The 22,993-nt window shown below is 40.6% G+C and overlaps 1 protein-coding gene across 5 annotated transcripts in view; it reads right to left on the bottom strand.

The window, feature by feature from the left end:
• Window positions 1–22,993, bottom strand: part of Lpp (LIM domain containing preferred translocation partner in lipoma) — a 589,358-nt gene that overhangs the window by 221,972 nt on the left and 344,393 nt on the right. For all 5 annotated transcript variants that reach the window (XM_060370146.1, XM_060370150.1, XM_060370149.1 and 2 more), the window contains one exon: window positions 5,176–5,859. In XM_060370146.1, the coding sequence (XP_060226129.1) occupies window positions 5,176–5,859 (684 nt within the window). The remainder of the gene's footprint in view (window positions 1–5,175; window positions 5,860–22,993) is intronic.

Raw genomic sequence — 22,993 nt, 5'->3', positions numbered from 1 at the left:
CATCCCCGGCTAAGAGTGTAAAACAGTATAGTTAGGAAAACTAGCATTTTCTTTTTTTCCCTCCATGAGTACTTGAGACCACATTCAGGGACTGGAGCACACCAGGCAAGGTCTCTGCCACTGGGCTAAACTCAGACCCCAGCACACACACACATAAGCATCCACCTGCATGCACAAACACACACACACCTTTAAGGGTGCTGGTGAGAAATACAAAGGAACTCAGCAGTAAGTAGCAATGTGGTGTCCACACTTTCAGACCTAAGCATGTTTGTGGTCGTGTTCCCAGGCCCCTTGTGGGGAATGGGCTGTTCCCCCTTCTGTGCGATGCCAGTTGAAGTGGGGAACCAGATATCAAGCTTACGAAGTCAACAGTGAGTGTCCTTGAGAAAACCTAGAAGGAAAAGCATTTCCAAGAGAGGCTCATACTGTTTTATCCGGGATACAAAGCTGGTTCTGGGGTATTTGGGTGGGTGGGGGTGGAGGGCACAGAGTCAAAGGGGACACTGCTCTGCACTGGGCTTCATTGGGCACTTTAGTGTCCTGCCTCAGCCTTCCAGGGAATAAGCTGGTTGGTTGTGAGCCCTTAGTTTGATGATGTTACCTTCCTACTATTATTTGTTCTTTTTCTTAAAAGCTTTACCTGCACGAGCATTGTGCTGTGCCCAGGGCACTCTATTAGGAACTCCAGCTAGCTATCTTAGAAGGCTTTCCCCGGCTAATCACTGCTGGACATTTTGAGCGCCTAATTTGAGGATATGTTCATTTCTGTCCCCTTCTCTCCTTTTACTTTTATTTGCTAAATATATAATTACCTCACTCTTTCAAATCTAAAGTATGGCCATCATGTGTCATTCTTTGGACCATATGGGACAATGAGTAACAGAAAAGAGGAAGTCTGAGTATAGGGATTTAGTGGGTACTTCCCCGCTCCCCTACAATTGCTGACCTCACCCACGCTGCATCACAGCTGCTTAAGCTGGGTGCCCATTGCATAACACAGGCCACTGACGGTCCATGTGAACAGCAGGGATGTGGAGGAGCTCCTGCCATCCCAGTTATCCAAAGATGCCAAGACCCAGAGAACAGAGATGATCTTAAAAGTATTATATCGCTACCGCTGGACTCAAGTTATTGTTTCCATTTTCACCATGCTGCAGTATCTGTTACAAGCAGCAGAGTCCAGGCACGTGCCCAGTCCCACCCTTCTGCCTGTCCAGAAGGCTTTCTTACTGTTCCTCTGCTCCTCGGAAGGAGAGACATTTAACACAAGCATTTCCATAAGCATGGCTCTCTTTAACATACCAGCAACTTCTTGTGGTTCACTCAGTACGTGCTACTATAAGAAGCTAAAGAGATTTACACATTTTGACACTCCTGGGATGTATGGAATGTCACTATGCCATTCTCAAATGTTTTCTTAATCGTTATAGAAATTACAGGCTTGGGAATTCCTTTGACAGTTTTTCTTTACTGAGCTACTATGTCTCTCCCAAGCCCCAAATTTAAATGAATAAATAAACACGTCCACTGCATTCTGATGGAGACACCTTTTGTGTTAGATGTGCTGAGGGATGGTTTGATATTCTTTAAGTCAGCACCATCCCGGAGGGCATTTCAAGGGCACTTTAGTAAGAGTGATTTTAGATTAATGTATTACACTAGTGGGAGGAATCCTACAACTTTTCTTGGGGGCATAGCAGCAGTGTCTTCATACACTCTGGCAAATATCTGTTCTATACAAGTGCTGAGGCTGAAATACGTTCTGTTACATGACAGGGTGCTAAAGTCACTTTATCACTATATGCTTGAGAATCACGATGTCCTCAAGATGGTACCTGGTATCTAGTAAGCTGTGCCACCTTACCTGAATACTGCAAGAAATGCATAACCTCCTTCAGAAGAGAGTCAACACACAGAAACACATATAGTAGGCTGTATAACACAGATATAGTAGGCTGTATAAATCAGTGTGGAAGAAGAGACCCCAGTGTAACTTTAAGAGGACTTCTGGCAAGAAGGTTACATTTTCTCTTTACAAAGGCTCCCTTCTAAGTGTTCATCAAGGAACTCAGTGGATATAGGGCCCGCACTGTGGTCTCTGTAATATGCAAACTCACTGCCCAGAACATTGTGGGAACCAAATATTATCCTGACCCTTTCGGCCTCCAAGTCTGACTTTATTTTTTTTCTTCCTTTCCATCCCTTATCTTTCTTCTTCCATTCTCTTTTTCTTTTTTATATTCTACAATGTAAGAAAATTAAAACCACTGCTTTCAAGTATAGGGGAGAAAAAAAACCCAGTAGGTTAAAGATCAAATGTTCTGAAATCTTCAATGTACTGAAATACCACTGTTTAAAAGATGCAAAAGCAACATTTCCATTGGTACCTAAATAAATAAAAACAAACTAAAGCCAACAGAGACACTGAATAGCCATTACTTGGCAATTTTTGAGCTTATAGAAATTTCCAACTCTTTGCAATCACTAAATAATTAGAGAAGATGACATTCTCCTTTACCATGGTTGGAAGTGTGACAAAGAAGTCAAGAGTTTTTCTTCAAATAGACTAAAGGCTGTCAAGGATGAACTAAAATAAAAAAAAATAAGTAGGAGCTCATTTCTGATGGTAGGAACCATATCCAAACAAACTCAATCATATGAATGAAGTCTTCGCCACACAGGTGTGTTGGATTCGGCAGTGTTATGCTCAGACAGCATCTGAGATGGGGGCCCACTCTCCATCAGCAGATTCCCATACTACAGTTAGAAGATGCCATGGTGCCTCATGAGTCTCTTTCCCTTTTCCCAGCACAGACAGATGGCTAAATACCAACCTCAGACCACTCTCTCCAAAAATCACAGTGAAAAGCACATGGCTGGGTTTTCGCTTTTAATTTGCAAATTGAATATGATATGAAAATACGTGACACTGCTGTTGAAAAACAAATATTTCACTTTCTAAAAAATTGATATGCAATCCACTGACACCCAAGATCAGCAATAATGTAATTACTAATTACAGAGGCGAAAAAAAGTTTGACAACTTCTAGTGGGTAGTTAATAAAAGCCTCCGATAGCCTAAATAGGTGAATGAAGTGACGCTAAACTCTAGCAAGGTAAAAGGCCGATCCTTCCCTATTACCAGTTTCAAATGCTCGAGTAGGATTTATGATATCCAGGGGTCAAAACATGCCTTGCTTGTAGGAATGTTTACTTTCGTCTTCTCTGATTCCCCACTGGCAGAACAGCACCCTCAGACTATTCTGATGTTATCTCTTTCTCTTTCTCTAACATCACTTAGCTGTCTAGTAGGCTGCCATATATAAGGTGCGGAGTTATATGTTGAAGGACATCAGAAATCAACCTCACATATCATGGTCAGGCAGGTGAGCATGCATTAAAATACATATGCACACTATACAGACACATATATTATGCCTCAAATAAAAAGCTAGGGTTTTGTGTTTATTTTTAAATATAACTTAGACTACACAGCAAAGTTGCATGGCCACAGCCTTTTTAACCATCACAGTGCAGTCCACATATATCGAGGGAGGGTCTCCATGCTTGGTCTCTCTTGCTAAACCTGGAACTTGCAATTCTGCTAGTCAATCTGGCCTGCCTCTCTTGGTCTCTGCTTCCCTGGTGCTAGGACTGCAGGTAGGCCACAAAGCACACCTAGCTTTTAAGTGGGGCTTGAAGGGCTAAAATGTGGGCTCACACTTTACCCACAGAGCCATCTCCCCGGCCCTTGAAGAGCTTCCCTTTTTAGTAGAGGAATTTAGACATATTCTAAAAGCTATATAGCATTTCATTATGGAAACCTTCCACTGGAAAATTATCAAGGTTAGCCTACTTTGATATAAGCGTCGTAGCTAAGGCTTTGGATTCCTCCAGCATATCACAGGTACCACTTGGAAAGTACCTGATACCTCTAAAGAATCTGATAGTTGTTTGGAGCACAATGACACAAGAACAGTTTTCATTTAAGAGCTAGTGCTAGTACATATAAGTTAGGACATTTTGTTTTGTTTTGGTTATTTTGGTTGTTCCAATGTTGAGTATGAGAGTGACCTCTTATGAAACTGACAATCTGATCAAAATTTGGAAATGACTGAAGAAATGCAGCCTAATCTTCTACTCAATCCATCACTTCAAAACTACCATTCAGTTTCAGGCTAAAACAAAGACCTTAGAATCCTAGTATCCTCACAGCTCTTACTGAATGGAAATGAGGGGTTGGTTCCAACCCAGGAACTGAAAGCTGGTTCAGTTTCTTCATATCACCTTCTTAATAGTAATTATCACTGGTTCTTCTTTTCATGCTGTGAGGGAACATATGTGTTGTCCCAGAACTAGGGAAAATGCCAGGTTATGATGAGTAGGGAGTATAGTATTATAACTTAAGTAGTCGGAAGTAGTAACCAGGTATTCTGAATTAAAAGGAATCCATATACAGTGAGAACCTCTACTCGCAAAGGATTTTCAAACATTCTTAATAGAGTTCAAGACAGAAGGGTGAGATTCTTCCCAGAGAATATGCACTTTGCAAAACAAGGGCCAATAAACAAACCCTAAGATACAAGCTTCTTCCCCAAAAAGGCGCTTATCTGTCTTAGATGCACTTGACCACATCTGTATCTGGAGGACTCGGCTACTTAACACTAGCAGCTACTATGGTACCAACAGGCTTTGTCTGTCAGTAGCTCATATGACTCACTACCCTTGACATCTTTCACCTACAGATCTGGGAATATCCCGTGCCTGACAAAACATGAGATGTGTTCAGGTTCTAAGCAGGTGAAAGATACATGAAGACATTTCTGCACTGTATAGAAAGGGATGCTGTGATGGACAGAATGGAACAGCTGGAAGACAAATTATTTTCTGTTCCTCCCCTACATCAGATTTTCATGTTCTACTGTGTCCATTCAGTTTTGCGAAAGATAATCCCTCATCACTGAGCAGCTGGTTGCACTGGATCATAAACAGTAGCTATACGGATACTGTGCAACCAGGACCCGTGCTCACCTTTTCTGCTCCACTAGCTTTGTCTGTCATCTGCTAATGGAAGAACAGTGCGTATAGGTCTATCTTTAGGGCTGCTCTCTAGGGACAGCAGATAGTTCCATTTTTCCATTTTTCCTGTTGCTGTGTTAGGATATCCCTTACCTTTGGCTGAGGTGCTGGGGTGGCAGAGGCTGAGACAGGGTCTGTGATGTAGGTCTTCTTGGGACCACTGCTTGGATACACTCCAGGAGGATTCTGGCTCGCGGCTCCAGGAGGAACATATCCAGGTTCCCGCTTCCAGGTGTTAGGGTGAACCTGTTGCCCGTAAGCAGGATCAGAATCATTTCTGCCCCTGTAGCCAGGCCCTGCTGCATAATAGGGTTCGTAATAGGGTCCTTGGTTGGAGGTGTACCCATATGCAGGCTCAGGCTGATGTCCTGGAGGTGGGATATATGCATAGTCAGTGCCGGCACGAGTCGAAGGAGGAGGACACTGTCCTGACACAGGAGCCGGTTGGGTGTTATAGCTATGTGGCCCCGAACCATACATTTGCCCGATGGATGGAGCAGCCATGTAATGTGGACTGGGCTGGGCTGACTTCACTTGCACGTTGAAGGTGGGCCTTGAAGGTGTCGAGGCTGTTGTGTAGGAGGCTGGAACTGGCTGAGGCTGGGGTTTGAGTGTTCCGATGGGAGCCACTGGGATGGGCGCGGCATGGGGAGCAGGGTGTGGCTTCATTGCAGACTTTTTGGTTGCTGTCAGGGGTGGCTGGTTCGGAATGACCATTCTCTTGTGTCCTGTGACAGGGGTAGAGACTGGAAGAGTGGCCATCGGGTTACCAGGGCCCTAAAACAAACAGGAAAACAACAAAGATGATCAGCAACAAAAGAAAAAAATTAAAAATACATAAATTGGTAAACAGGGATTATGGCTAATTGTTGCTTGTGTGATGAGGTATAAAATACAAATAATGCATGATCCTTTCCTTAGGGAGCTCACTAACTCAAAAGTCAGTTTTTCTGTACAGTACCAGTGAAGAACTGAAAGAAAGAAGTGAGGGAAAAAAATTCATTTACAACAGCATCAAAAAGAATATGACACCAGGAGTACACCAAGGCATGAGCTATGTGGCCACTGAAAATGAAAACAGCAATGAAAAGAATTACATGAATACAAAGACTCTACCCAGCAATGTCTCAAAGCAGATGCTGAGAATCATAAACAAACTTTGGGCAGAGTTCAGGAAACCTTAGGAAAGAAGGGGGGGATAGGAAGACCTGGAGAGGACAGGAGCTCCACAAGGAGACCCACAAAACCAAAATATTTGGGTACAAGCAACTTTTCTGAGATTGATAATCCAACCAAGGACCATTCACAGAGATAACCTAGAACCTCTGCTCAGACGTAGCCCATGGCAGCTCAGTCTCCAAGTGGGTTCCCTAGTAAGGGGCATGAACTCAGTGGCTGGCTCTTTGACCACCTCTCCTGGATGGGGGAGCAGCTTTGCCAGACCACAGAGGACAAAGCAGCCAGTTTGGATGAGACCAAATAAGCTAGGGTCAGATGGAAGGGGAGGAGGACCTCCCCTATCAAGTGGTCTGGGCATAGGAGGAGATGAAGGAAGGAGGTTGGGAATGGGAGGGGAGAAGGGAAGGGGCTAAAGCTGGGATACAAAGTGAATAAACTGTAATTAATATAAAGAAATAAAAATTTTAAAAAAAGAAATAAAAAAAAACTAGCTTGTGTTCATGGACTAGAAGAGCCTGTAATAGCTCAAACAGCCTTCATATCTAGAGAAATACCTATCAAAGAAATATAACAGTAATTAAAGACCACAGTCAAATCAGTCCTGAAAAGGAAGAACATAGCTAGACTACATTGATGACTTCAAAATATGTTGCAAACTCTGATGCAATGTAGCAACAATATAAAGACATACATGAGATAGAAGAAACAGAAAAGTGGTATAGAAATATTTAAACACACATAAAGTACACTTATTTTCTACATGAGTGTCAAGTACAAACACTGGAGTAGGGTACAGTTTCTTTCATGAATTGTGTTGAAATACTGGATTTCAACAAGCAAGAAAGCAAATCAGAGACTGGTCACACACTGTGAACTAAAAATGTCCCAAAAGATGTAAATGCTCTAGGAAAGAAGAGATATATAGTTTATGAGGACAGTCCTGGCAATGATTTAATAGATATGGAACCAGAAGTGCAGACAACAAAAACAAAATGAACCAGAGAAGTAACATCATATTGGAAAGTTCTACACAGCGAAAACAACAGAGTGAAAGGGAAGGCATGAATGCGAGCAGATGGTCACATAACCAGCAATGGGCTGGCAGTGGTCAAAGTATCTAAGAAAGCCTTACAATGCAGAAGTAAACAGAGACAAAGAAGGGCTAAAGAGATGACTCTGTGGGGAAAAGCACTTGCTGCTCTTTCAGAGGACTTGGGTTCAGTTCCTAGTATCATCATGCCTGTTATCATACACTCATAACTCCAGTTCCCAGGGATCCGACACCCCCTCCTGGCATCCATAGACATCAGGAACCCACAAGGTGTACATGTAGACACGTAGACATGCAGACTAATGCTCATAAAATGGACACAAAAAGGAACCTTTAAAATGTAAGTTTAGGCTTTGAAAATAAAAATACTCATACTTTTCTAAGAAGTATACAAAAGACAAAACATTTAAAAATTGCTCAAAACTACTAAAAATCAAGAAATGCAAACAAAACCAGGAGTCACCTCTTAGTGAGGATCATTGATATTAGACAAAGCAAACTGGACGTCTCGTTCTGGCAGGAACAGTAGGGTCCCTACACACTGTTGTTAGGAAGTCAAACAGGCAGCTGATGGGGAACACAGTAGGAAACTTCTTAAAGACAATGGAACAAATGTATGTCCTAGCAATTTCCCTTATTTTATTGGTCTACATCGGCAATTATTGAAGTGTGGACCTCAAAGAGATATTAACATTTCCTTGATCATCCCAGCACTATTTACAATAACAAAAAAAAAACAAAAACAAAAAACAAAAACAAGTTATATGTTCATCAGATGGATAAAGAAAATGTGCAGGAAGTCAGGACAGGAACTCAAGCAAGGCAGGACATTAGAGGCAGGAGCTGATGCAGAGGACATGATCGGGTGCTGCTTACTAGCTTGTGCCACACGTCTTGCTCAGGCTGCTTTCTTCCAGAACAGAACACTACCATCTCAGGGATGGCACCCCCAACAATGGGCTGCCCCCTCCACTATCAATCACTAAATTAAGAAAATGTCCTGCCGGTCTGCCTACAGCACAATCTTACGGAGGCATTTTCCTCAGTCGAGATTCCCTCCTCTCATATGATTCTAGTTTGAATCAAGCTAAAAGAAAACTAGTCAGCACCTCCTGGGAAGATTAACTGGGGAGTTCCCAATCAATCGATTTGCTCTCAGGCAATCAGGATAAGGTGTTAAGGTTCACTGTTTAACATTTCATGTACTGCCATCAATAAAATATTATACAGTGAAAGTTTCTGTTCTTGAAAGGAGAACATGAGGGCATGCTGACACAATCAAAAAGGAAGGTAGGGTTCTCATGGTAATAGATGGCATGGAAGAGATGAACCCCGTGTCTCTATGTTGCATATGCACAGTGATTCTCACTTATAGCCCAGGGTAAACGGCTTTACCTCATTCCCATGTTAGCATAATAGAGCTTAATTAATACACACTGAAGATGCTCGGAAACGAATGGCAGAAAACTAGCACATAAAAAAGTTTCAGCTCCCAGAAAAATCACACATACATGTATGTGTAGATGAGTGTGATATTTAAATGTGCTCGGTTTTCAAAATGAAAATGTTAAATTATGACAAAAATTCAAGAATTCATACAAAATCAAAAATAAAATGAAATGTCAAAAATATATTCTTGGAAGCACCAAATAATCCAATAAACAGAAAATATTCGGCAACATGACTCTTCAATTAACTGAATATGTGGACCAGATAAGCATTGGCACAGTCTTCTTTGACTATGAAGAACATAAATTCATGCACTTTAAAATAATGATTCCTGCTCTTTTTCCTTTCACATCCAATCAGATAAAATATGTAAAACTTTGGAGGAAAACTGTATACACCAAAATATACTAGTTTTAACAACACTTATGATAAAAATACCCAAACACGTGCAAGCATCCACGCAACAGAACACAGCAGAGATAAGGGAATGCAGGGAGAGCTCTCAAATATGATTTTCTTTTCTGCTACTTAGCAAAGTAATGGTTCCATAATGCTCCTTTTTGGGCTGTGCTCCGTCCCCACTGCTCCCCTCCATCCCTGTTCTTTTCCACTTTGATGTCAAGCAGGTTCTATTACCCTCTTAACTCCTTTCCTTAAACCCTCTAGTTCTTCTCTTTCTGTCAACTTTTCTAGCTACATGATGTATACCCACATTCACACCTACACAGATGCAAGAAGAGGTCCTCCATATGAGAGATCCTGTGGTATTTCTGATATGCATGGAATGGCTCTGGAGAGGGGGGCCCTGAAACTGTCACTCAGGAACTTTGGCTGGCATGTTCTCTCTGTCCTTTCTTCCCCCCCGCCCCCGCGTGTGTGTGTGTGTGTGTATTTTGTGCTTATCAGGGAAAAATAAGTTTTAAGAAGTCAAAGGCTACATTAAATCACTTTAAATGAAACTGTGATAGATATTACTTCTTTTTCTTCTTCTTATTCCTTTTTCTTTTTTCTTTTTCTTTTGTTTTTGTTTTTGAGACAGGGTTTTTCTGTGTAGCCCTGGCTGTCCTGGACTCATTTAGTAGACCAGGCTGGCCTTGAACTCATAGAGATCTGCCTGCCTCTGCCTCCCCAGTGCTGGGATTAAAGGCATGAGCCACCATGCCTGGTGTGGTGTGGCTTTAAGCATCTGTCCCTGGGCTGACTTTACAGCTGTAGTAGAGAAAATGACTTCTGTTGGGCTAGTTGCTGAGTCACTATAGACACTGTTAACTGAACTGCAGTATGACACTATGATTTTTTCATAATGCAAAGATGATCTCCTCTGTAATTGGTTTCACCTTTCTAACATTTTAGTTGGTATGACTGACTAGGGAGAAAAGTCAAACGTTACAATTTTTCAAGGTTCAATTTCCTTTTTCATGTGTTACAGAACATCAAGGCCTTAGCTGGGCATTTCTTTATGAATGTCTTTAGTATATGGGTTTTAATAATACACCGCCTAATTTAAAAAATGCACAGAAACACATACCTGTTTCTACTGGTCACCATGTCTCTCTACTAAGAAAGCACTTGGTGTTCTCCAACACTATCCAAACTGTCCCACTCCTCGGAAAATTCTTCTGCCTACAGCCAAGGGGTATTTCTCTCACACACATATAATCACATTACTTTGGTATTTAAAAGTCTTCAATGAATTATGTGCTATACTCCTTCCATCTCTTGCCTGGCTGACATGGTACACTCTGGCTTTCATCCGTATCGAAGTTATCAAGCCCTCTTATATCTCAGAGATTGACATTGGTTAACTTCAGTTCACCAAATGTTCAGTGCTCAAACAAACCTTGGCTTGAACCCTCTATCAGGGCGTTTTTCATTTCTCCTGTTCTTTAGTAGCATATATGTGTTGGCTTCCTCAAGTGGCTAGTCACTTTTACTCAACAAGACACCCTGAATAGTTTACAACATCATAGCCCATAGCAGAAATTTAGAAAACACGGATCAGTGAATGAATAATTATCCCATAAGAAAACAACAAAACACCAACATCCATCTTCCCTTATCGGATTGACAATAAATACATAGATATAGAGAACATATGCTTAATTACAGCGGTGCCGTCAGTTTTGTTTCTCAGTTTCTTTTCTCTAGTTTAATAACTTTAAGATAGAAATTATTAATATTCTTATCTTTCCAAGAAGCATCTGTGGTACTCTTTCTAGGTTTTTGTTGTTTTGTTTTCAAATTACTTTTTATTTATTACAAGTTATTCATGTTATATCCCAGCTGTAGCCCCTTCCCTCATCCCCTCCCAATCCCACCCTCTCTCCCTCTCTCTTCTTCTCCCATGCCCTTCTCCCAAGTCAACTGATAGGGGAGGACCTCAGTGGCTGGCTCTTTGATCATCTCCCCTGAGGGGGGAGCAGCCTTACCAGGCCACAGTGGAAGACAATGCAGCCAAGTCCTTATGAGACCTGATAGCAGAGGGTTTTATTTTGTTTTTAAGATAGGTGTATCACCAATTAGCTGAGGCTGGCCTTGAAGTTACACATCAGAGTTCTGAGTTCTAGGATCACAGAGCACACACCAGCATACTGGGCTAATTATTTCCCTTTGGTGATCATTTTGTAAATGTAACTTCATGTCTTCTCAGGCAAAAGCTCTAGGAAAATTTTGAATGCATTCATCGGACCATGGAGAGAAGTTGAAGTAGCAAGATTACTACAAATTCAGAGGCAACCCACAAACCAGGGTGAGTTTAAGGCCAGTTTGGGATACAGAGTAAAGCCCTGACTCAAAACAAACAAATAAACAAACAAACAAACAAACAAAAACCCAGGCAGTGGTGGAGCACACCTTTAAGCCCAGCATCCTGGAGCTGATCTCTGAGCTTGATGTCAGCCTGGTCTACAGAGCTAGTTCCAGGACAGCCAAGGCTACAAAGAAAAACCATGTCTCGAAAAACCAAACCAAAAACAAACATAAAAACAAATGAAAGACCAACCAATAACTAACACATTAAAATTATATATTCCATGTATATTCAAGCAAATACACTTTTAAAATTAAGCATCTGTTGTAAGCCAGCTCCATGACAGGCACTCCTAATTGCTAGAGCTACAATAAGACAAGGGAGACAGAGATACTTGGCAATACATACTTACTCAACATAGTATGAAAGATGTGATGAGTTATATACATGAATCAAAAATGATTTCTGGTTAGGATGGAAAATTTCGAAGACAACAGGAGATGGTGCTAACAAGTAAATATCACATCTAAACAGCAGCAGAAAACTCAATCTCCACATTATATATTGATCAGACCAACACTGAAAATGCCCAAGCCTAACTGCTAAATGAAAAAATAAACTGTGCAATCAGCCATTTACACAACATAGCTATAGTGACATAATGATATTTCCACACAGCCATGAAACAGAAAAGTATGTAGAGGGATTGAAAAATCGACTTGTTAAACAATGGGGGCTAGTATTGCCATTTCGATCACATTTCTTAACTCTCTTATGCTATTTGACAAATGTGATGTTTGTTACTTGTGGTTATCCGTGTTGCCTCTGTGAGGCAGAAAATAGAAATTAAGGTATGCAATGAAAATTAATCAATGCATTCTAACAACAAGCACTTATTTAACACTCCCTTCTGTAAACACTGTCAGCGCATTTCATACACAATTCTCATAATTAAAAGTCTGACGGGAACTACGACTCCATGTGTTTTCTGGATGATGCTGGTTAAGCCCAGCTGGTCCAGGGCTTCAGTTTGATGTCTTAAAAGACTATTCTGAGCCAGGCACGATGATGCATACTTGTCATTCCAAAACCCAGGAGGCTGAGTCAAAAGAATTAGGAGTAAAAGGCAAGGCTGGCCTACAGAAAAAAAGACTTTTGTCTGGAAATTGAACAGAACAATAAAAACCAAAACTAACAATAACAAAACCATACCAGTTTCAGATAAAAAGTGGACCAAATTGAAACTCACACAAAACACACACACAGACAGACCACCAGCACTACCACCACCAACAAAAATCCTCAAAAGGCCTTTCCAGACTATCAACGTTTTTCATAGTTTTACAACTTCTGTGATCACAATACAGACACAGAAACCTTTTTTTTTTCCTCATAGAAGAACCAAATGAATATTGCTATGGGTAGATAGTGGTACGCAGTGCCAGGTCTAGGAAACAGCAGAAACTGTGAACTATGGAGAGCCAAGGAGCTCACTCCTGCCCAAAGGGTTCAACTGCTGAAGCATAGCAGCTGACTACTACTCCATAAACTGTGCAGCCAACATTCCTTTTCTGACTTCAAGGTTCTGATCAAGATTTTTGGCTGTTGCAAACAGAGGGAAGCCAAAGAATAAACTCTCACGCCAAATATTATAAAGGAGTTGAACACTGCCACTTCTGCCCCGAGTTACAGACAACAGGAAATAGACAACCCAGCAGGGAAGGAGTCAGTGCCGTCAAAGTGTTGTGTACTAGACAGGACATGGGCAGGAGGGTGACGGCGCCAGCTTGGCCGCTTGGGAATCAGTGACCAGGAATTAATAGCTCACCTTCCGAGACTGACTTGGACTCTTCCTTTGAACAACTAAGGAAACCAAAGGATTCTTTCTCACCTGAGTTTGCTACTTAGTACCCACACAAAGCAAGCCAAGGTCATGACACAGCCTCATGGACATAGGCGCTCACTGGCCTACCTAAAGAACTCCAGGCAAGAAAAATGCCTCATCTCAAACAAACAGACAAACAAACAAACACCCAAGATTTTTGTTCTCTGGCTTTCATAAGCATACATATAAGCACATCACATGTGCACCTGTATATACACACACAAGCACACATAGTAGAGTTCCTAGAGTTGCTGCTCTTGTTACGCCAGAACAGAGGATCAAACCTAGAATAAAACAGGTTCATGGAGCAATTCAGTGGTGAGCATCAGGCATTTCAAGTATACACTTCTAAACCAGTCATGTCATCTCTAGGAATTCAACATAAGAGGGTGACAATAGATGGTTTAAAGCATATAGTGCCAGGACACATAAACTAATTTGATTTACATAAGTCAATGATAATGAGCCTAACTAGTCCAAGTATGGGGTTGTTTATATGAAGTATGACATAGCCACACAATGGCATGACATGCAGCCATCTGAATTTATTGCATGTACATGCTTAACATGTAACAATCATGCAAGAGTTCCACTTCTGTAAACATACCAAAAGAACCAAAGGTAATCACAGATGTTTGCTCACTCATGCTCATATGTACAGTGTTATTTACAAGAGTGAAAGGAGGAAGCCATACGTGCCCACTGCTGGGTGAGCACATATTAGGCGTGGTGCAGGCATGTGTACAATAAGGCAGTATTCAGACTTTTGCAAAGTTTCTCACTATGCTGACAGTGCTACAGAACAGATAAACCCTGATGACATTAGGCTGAGTGAAATGAGTCAAGATGTCAGGAATACATGTCACAGGATTTCAACTATAAAACGTACCTAGTGTTGTGGGTGTTTTGGTTTATGATATGTAAACATGTTTCTGTTATAATCCCAAGTGGGGGATTTTAGTTTGTCCACACCTGTTAATGGTCTCGTGTGGAGAGTGGTCTTTGCCAGCTGGAATTAGTTGAATTCTGAGGACTTTGAGGGGTATAAATTATATAGCCCTCAAGAGGAAGAAGGCATGATGGCTTGGAGAAGGCAGAGGAGAACTGCTTGCTGTATTTGCTGTTTGTTGGTTACTTGAACTTCTGGATTTCCTGAAGACTGATATTGGTATTTGCTCCCTAAAGAATCCTGTGACCCTACCCAGCAGGAAGACATAAAGAGGGCCACATCCCCTTTCCCTTCCAACCTTCTTTTTTCCCTTACCTGGGATTAGGGGGTTGGAAGGGAGGTATAAGCTTTAAGAAACCCCCAAATCAACTAGAGTTTGAAAAACTAGTGCCTACAACCTAGAGTATACAGATTCAGCAAGGCAGAGAAAGATTGTCTAATGCATGCTGGGAGGATCTGGGATAAGAATGTTCTAGAGAAGAATCGTCACGGAGCTGCACAACATGGAGACACAGCACAAGGAGCGGCCAAAATGGCAACATTTTTGTTATGTATATTTTATCAGAATAAATAAAAACATAAAAGCATGTGAATAATTTTATGTTTTAAGATCATGTTAAGAAATAAATGGTTCCCTTCTGTCTATAAACACAACACCATTGATGTATCATAGAAACAAATGAAACATTGAAGGATCTATCCCTAAACCAGTAACTCTGAAGGGGGTTAATCAGACATGTTTTACACACCCCCTTTTGATTTCTTTAAGACCCTGACACGCTTACTTAGTACAGATTTTTATCAGGAATATGATTGGTATCTATCAACATATATAATCCCTGTAACAAGTATTTCTCACCTACAATATAAACAAGTGTATGCTTAAAATAAAGCATATAAAATAAATGTTAGTGTAACAAAATAAATATGGAAATGCAGCATTTCAGTTTCCATACACAAACACAATAAATGAAGGAAGACAAGCAAAAACAGAAGTTTAGTATATTTTAATGGGTTCGAGTTTTACTTTGGGCAATACACTCAAGAGAAGCTCACTTGCTCTCTTCTAAGTTTTGAGTATTGCAGGAGAAAGCAACCTCATAAGTGGTTCTTTAGTGATAAATTAAGATAACTGTAAATGTTTCTGTCAGAATCAAAACTCATGCATTCAAGTGGTGCCCTGGGTTCAAAATATCACCCCCGCTATGGGGTTATGGGGACAGAACTAATGCCCAAAAATCAAGTGTGCACGAACACACACACACGCCTTTCAATGCCTCTACAGACTCCCTGTCAGAGAGATGCAGGCATAAATAAGTTCCATGCAGCACATCCACACTTGTTCATTTCATAGTGCTGTGCTCTGCAAACACATACTATGGAGAGTGATAGGCTATTCTTAATAACTTCGGAGGCAGAAATAGCAAAAACAGTATGGTCCGATATGGCACTCTACAGCAGTTGGTCTTGGGAGCGTTTCCATTAATTCATTGTCACCACACTTCTGAGTGGGTAGAAAGCACTGTAAAGACAGGCAGCTCCCCTGGCTAATGACGCCACCAACGCTAGTGTGTCACGTTGTTTCTCAGAAATGAAATGAAGTCAAGTGGGAGCACTCGGGTGCTATCTGGAAATTGTTCCTTTTCTCCTCCCTGACTAGAACAGACAAGGCAGAGCCCAGGTGAGGCCTGCATGCTCATATTCATAAAGCGAGCATCCTGTAAGTCCAGAGAGACAGCATGTTAAGGAGTGCCTACTGCCCACCCCAAACAGCTTCCAAAGGAGATAGGGTATTATCCGTTTGAACTCGGGAAGTCTCCACAGCTCCCACTGGAATATAAATATACACATAGCACAGTCCACACCATCCACAGGAAAGGTCCTTCCATCTGAGTGTGTGACAGTCTAGGAATGTTATAGGAAAAGAGCCCATTTCCAAAGCAAGCAATCCTGTAAATGTGTCTGTGTGGGGTTAGAAAACTTTGAAGACAGATACCTTGAGAATTAATAGCATGATGGAATGCCACAAATATCTCTACTTGATAGTTCTACGTGCTACTGTTCCTTGTTCTCAATATGAGAGCTCCCTGGCATTAGTCGGGTCCACTATCACCAGTGACTGAGAGTCTAAAAACAAAGGAACTCACATTTACATACACATTAAGTGTTTGCAGTACCATTTGGTCTGTTGCCCCACACCCACGCTGTGTGTGTATGTGTGTACAGGCCACAGGCTGCATGTGCATTCATTTGGGGTTGTTCGGGCTGGGCAGCAGAAGCCTTCTCATTGGCTCCAAACATAGGCATTGTTGTAAAATAACTGATTTTAAAAAAAAAAAAACTGTACTATAGTACATATAACTGTATGCTAAAGCCAGAATATTTTGAAGCCTCTTGTCTTAGCTGGGAAGAACAGAACTCTTTGGAGGATGGAGTGCTATTGATCGGCACAGCATGCTTTTGCTCTCTTACCTCTGATGACACTGGACTCAGAACCCACAGTGCTCCCTTGATGAGAATATCTTACATCCTTTACGTTTTGAATAAAATGATGCTCTTCTGGGAAGCCGATCCTGATTTTCCCTGATTGGTCAAGGTGCTCTCTGCTAACACTTTCCCACAGAGGATACCCCTTTTAGGACAACCATGGCTCAAGTTCTTTTGCCATTATTATTTAAAAAGCACATTCTCCATGAGCCTTATCATGTGGCTCAGCACTTTGTCTTTCAAGTTTACCTCTCTGCCTTTTAGACTTAGAAACAGATGTCCATAAAATCCTGCTTAGAGAATCATTGTCATCTCAATAACATATCAGTGACAAATTCCACTTTAAGAAAACCAACAAGATAAACAACTGCTGGTAGCAAGCTAAGTCATAACCTGTCTCAATTCTTCTCTACCCTGCAACAGATTTGGTGGGTGGGCTAGCAACTTAGTCATTGATCTAAGGATATTTGGGCATGATGAAGACTGCTGTAACTTAATTCTTAAGGACTCTGAATCTATGAATTAAGGGGTTCCTGCTGTACATGGCAATCTGATTTTTCAACAACAATAGCACATTGTTTAATCTAATTAAATAACAGAACTGAGCGTTCTAGTCCACTTCTGATATTCAGAATCCATCAAGAGAAAGAAGATAAAATGGTGAGATTCTTTCTGGCTGCAAAACCCCAGCTCCCCAGGGTTTTGTGGAAGTGTGTGTTTTATTGTATTAGAGGCTAAACCATGAGTGCTGGTGAAGCCAGAGTTTGAAAAGGGTCATTCGAAACAATATATTAAAAAGGGATTTTAAGAAAGAAGAAATAAAGGTGATTTATCTGTGCATAGCTAAACCAGATGATATTCATCATAGAATCATGGCCTTTAGAGCCAAACAGGAGGTGAAGATCATATATCTCTACCAAGTCTCCTCAAGGAAATAAAGCTAGGCAAGATTCACTGTGAACAGTATGGTTAGAAACATACTTCCCAAGAATCAAACAGCATGGTACCAACCATCATCCCCAAATGACTAGACCAGACCAGTCATGCTTATGTTTCCAACAAAAGGAGGTCTCTGGGCTTGGACACCAGGCAACAGGGTGGGAACCAACCAACGAGAATCACTGGGGACCAGTTGGGTTGCTGTGTTCTGATATTGGAATTCACCAAGGAAATCCAGGCATGTGAGCAGTTGGCTATGCTTGATTGAGAAGAAATAAACAGATCCCCCCCTTTCATATTTCCAAAGGAATTTAGTGTCAAAAAACAAAGCAAAGAAGGAATAGATGGTGTGCTTCAGGCCTGAGAGAACACAAAGAACAAAGCTTGTTGAAAGTAGATGAATTGTATTGTTTAAAAAACAACAATACTTAAAGAGTATATTAATACTGACAATTTAGTCACAAGTCACAAGATATTTGTTCAGTTTTTTGTTTATTTTCTTCTTTCTTTGGAGAAAACACACTCATTTCAAAACAATCACTGTAGTATTACGATTTGGATCCATCAACGCATTATATATTCAATGGCAAAATAAGTTTCTTCTTTTTTCTGCTAATGTGTTTGTTCTGAGGAAAACAAGTGACTTGTCCACTTGCTGTAGATGGATAAAAGGACTGGACTGAGCAGGGCATAGCTTCTAAGGAACGGGCACTTTTGCCACAGAGTAGGCGGAAGGGTGGAAATGTTTTCATAAAGAGCGGCTATTAGGGACACATAAGAGCTCTATTCAGCAAACCTGTACACATCCCTTTATCCTTGTAAAACAAGCCATGAAAGCACATGATGAGTAACTGCGGCATGATTACTCACATTCTAACTCTATAATCACTAAAATGGCTCTGTGTTTTCAACCCTCCCCCTTCAACAATTCTGCACTCTTAATTTTTCTCTCAACCACAGTGCAAATGGCTACAGCAAATGAGTGTACCAGGCACATCTGCCGTCACAGAAAGAATCCACTCTTCCATGCCAAGTCCATGTCTACCAAGAGAAATAAAACTAAAGTACAAGCAGGTTCAGCAAACACTGACAGACCCTGTAGTGACCATGTGGATAGCTTCATTTCTGTTGTAATGTGACTTGAAAGGGGTAGGTGAGAGCAGAAGGGGCTGGAAGTAAGGGCCTTTCATGGCTGTCTTTGGCAATCACTGAACTAAAAAGAAAGGAAAATAACGAAAAGGCAAGTAGCAGCATTCTAGCCTCTACACAACTCTGAATAATCAGACCGCTTTCATTATAACCTCAGAGGTAAAAGGGACCTGGCTACATGATTTTTAATATACAAACAGTGTTCTTAAAAAACCAACAGCTCAAGGAATAAAACAGTCCTTGCTAGAATGGTTCCATAAACACCCTTTGCTATTTTATCTATAAATTTTTTGAAAACTCTGATAAAAGTTCTCTGATGATTCTACTTGATAATTCAAACCATGGGCTGTAGCAAATACCATAGAAGTTGCAGCCTTCAGAGGATTCATGATCTTCATATGACTGAGGTCCACTGTTGGCCAGGAATCTCAGGATGGTTAATAGGGCACGCTGGCATGGTGCAAGCAACAGGGTGCTATGGAGAATGAGGGAATGAACGAGGCCTTGGGCATATGCGAGGGATCAGCCACAAGGTGGGAGGTAGTTTTTCCAAAAGGGGACATGAACAGCAGAACTTAATTATTTGAGACTAATTCCTCCAAAGAAACAAAGGTGAAATGGAGAATTAGCTCATCTCTTTTTCCACTCTATTTTTACAATAGTGAACAATAGCAAATCCAGACCTAAATATACTTTGGACACACTTTTAACTTGGAACAATGCTTGAAAATACCGAGCCTGACAAATGTACTTATGTTAATTTTAGCGTTTCAATTTCCACTTTATAAAGGTAAATGATGAAACTGAAAGATTCTAGATAGCTCAACGTCCCTGAGGGACACTTTTTATCACAGATAAATTCTGGTACATATTGCACCATGTGAAAAATGCCAGAAAGAGTTTGGCTGGGCAGAATCTCCACAATTCTCAGCATGCTTGTTAATGCCCCAGGCGCTTTTCCTTTAGTGTATCTCCCTTGGTGATTCTTCGTGGATTCTGTAATCCTTTTCTGTATCTCCCTTTCTTGGGGGATTCTGTCATCCCTTTCTTGTGTACATGATGTACACAAGGGCTCCAGATGGACCTTTCTGCATACAGTTCATCCTATACTGCAATAGCAGCTGATGCCCTGATAATGGATCTTTTAAGAAGAGGGAGTAATGGGAAAGCAGGAACAGGAGTAATAATGCTGGTAATAAAATCAATTATAAGTTAATGCTCTTAGGCATTCCCTAATGTTTTAATATCTTTATTATTATTGATCCTTTAAGACAGAATATGAAAAAAATCTTTATCCTGACCATATTTTCAAATTTTATTTTTGCAAATCTCAACTTATACTGGCTATAAAATGCTTAATCCCTGCAATTATGATTGTAAGAAAGTAACCAAGTTATAAACTTGTACACAGACCATGATTAAAATCCAGTACTAAGAAAAACACAACGAATTAAAAAAGCTTTGGGTTGTGATGGTGGAATGTAGAAATCCAGAAATTATGCTTTTTTTTGTCCATATTTTTCCTTTTATAAAACTGGCATAAACACATGTGCAAAACAATATAGTTATTTACAAAGAAAACCAGTCATATCTACAAATATTTCCTTCAGATAGCACACTGCCTTTCCCCAAACTACCCCAAAGCAAGGAATTGCCTTGTGTGACTTTAGAATGCCTTTTCATCTGCAGCTACCACTGACAGACCAACTTCTAAATATTAGTGAGGCAGCCTGCCACAGGGGGGAAAGTCAACCTTGGCCTCAGTGGGTTTACAGGTAGACAGAGAAGCAGGCAAAACCAGAGAAAACTCAGATTCCCAGAAGTTGGTCTACTTGCACGCCAACCCACTTATGTTCTAAATACATGCCAGAATCCCTTAGCCAAAGCACACTGGCTTCAGAAGCAAAAAAGAAGAAGAAGAAAAAGGCTTTCATTCTATGCTGAATTAGCAAATGTCTTTAGACATGCTCCTGTCTTTGCAACATAGCCCTACTTAAAATTCTACTAAGAAATAGTCTTAATTTTACACATCTAATTTGAAACATTAGCTTATTCTTCCATGTACACTAGATAAATGTACTTACGTAGGATATTTACATATATTTCCAAGTGCAAGAACTGTATTAGTTATATTTGCCTTTAGAATGCCTGACAGAAACTACTTAAGCAGGAAAAAGTGTTGGCTCAGGGTTTCAGAAGACAGCAGCCACTGTGTAGGAGAAAGCATGGTATGTGTTTCCATGGCAGCAGAGTGTGGTGGAATTCCTCAAGTGATGAACATTTGGCAGAATGCTTGGGCCAAAACCAGAAGTGGATATTACCTTTAAGGAACCATTCCTGCGACCTCCCACAGCCAGCCAGGCCCCACAACTCAAGGCATCCAAAAACTCCCCACACAGCGCTGCCAGATAAGGAGTAAGTAAGTGCTCAGTCACAGGAATCCACAGGGAACATTTCTGACTAAAATCCTGGTATGATATTTACCATCACTGTGAAACTCACAAGTCGGACCCTGTTCCAATGTTCTTCTTTCTAGCTTATGATCCTTAAAGCCAGTTAGCACAAGATTAAGATAAAATTAGGCATCAAAGCATCTCTGAGTAGTGAATGAAAATATTCAGGCATAAATTTCATCCTGATTTGCTTGATACTCTTTGATTTGTGCCCATCTGTGGGTGAACTTCATGGTGAGCTTTACAGAAGCACCATACAGAGCAACAACTATGATCACATTTGGTAAGAAGACTGGGAAAAGGAACAGCAGGAATAAAGAGGACAAGCTGAGAGACAGAGAATATCAAATGATGCCTGGCACCATAGGTGCACAGTAGACCTATACTCACTCTTAATTGGTAAATTTCTTCCTTTAGTATCCCAGCGGAAAAAGTCAATAAAAAGAGCAATGAAAGGGTTAAACATATGATTTCTCCATGAAGAGTATGTAAAGAATAGAAAACAATTTTATCTAAGATTTTTCAAAAATATAAAACATAGTTCAGTGCTAGCTGTATGGGGATAATAACCACCAGAAAATTAGTATGTCTGTCCTGTAATGTATGACTAAAATACTACAATGCATAGACCCCAAAAAAATAAGCCCAATAGGTATCTTAGGCTTCATGTGGGCCCACTAGTTAGGGGAGTGGGGTTATCTCTGACATACACTATGTTACCTGCTTTTTGATCACTTCCCCCTGATGGGATTTCCCTACCAGGCCACAGGAGAGAAAGAAAAACTCAGTCCTCATGTTAATATTTGAGCTGGGGTATCTGGGCAGGGGGACTCCCCTATTCTGAAGAATAGGGGAGAGGGGATGTGGGCAGGAGGGTGGGGCCGGGAGGAGAGGAGGGAGGGACCTATGACCAAGATGTAAATTTAATTAAATAATAAAAAACAATAGAAATTTATCAATAAAAAACTTTAGTGATAATACCTACCTTTCATCGGCTCATTTCCCAGCCTTTCCCTGGTCCTCTATTTTTATGTTTGATGTATATATACATGTGGGTGGTAGGGATATGTATCAGCGTTTAATGCAAACCCCATTTATGTAAAGTATTATATTTTAGGTTATATTAGATAATAGAACCACAAATTTTAACATCTTGAGAAAAATCAATTTATATTGTTCTAAGCAAGAAGTCAATTGGCTTTAACAGGTATGTTCATCCTAGAGCAATGCCTTCCTATTTTTAAAAACATTTAACTTCAAAATAAGGACCATAAAGCAACCCATTAATATTTTTTTGCAAAGTTATGAATTATGCTTCATTTTTCCCAACAGGTTGCTTCTGAAAATAAAGAATGAAAAGGTTCCACAGTCCATCACAAAGCCAGAAACACACTTCTAACAAAATGTCAACTTACTGTCAACCTTACTCCTTATGAACTACAGGAACTCTTGTCTTGGCCTCTGATGTACATTAAGCCAGACACAGGTTACACACCTCACCATTAAACTCTTTAATATTGAATCCCCAAAGTTTCTAATCTCAAAACAGTGATATTTGGGAAGAAACATCTAAAAGCATTCAATTATAATAGATTTTATTATCAGTATTATTATTCTTGTT

This window comes from Meriones unguiculatus, chromosome 17, assembly GCF_030254825.1.
Source record: "Meriones unguiculatus strain TT.TT164.6M chromosome 17, Bangor_MerUng_6.1, whole genome shotgun sequence".
Classification (NCBI taxonomy): Eukaryota; Metazoa; Chordata; class Mammalia; order Rodentia; family Muridae; genus Meriones; species Meriones unguiculatus.
Note: the sequence above shows the minus strand (reverse complement) of the source record. Positions and strands in the feature narration are given on the sequence as shown.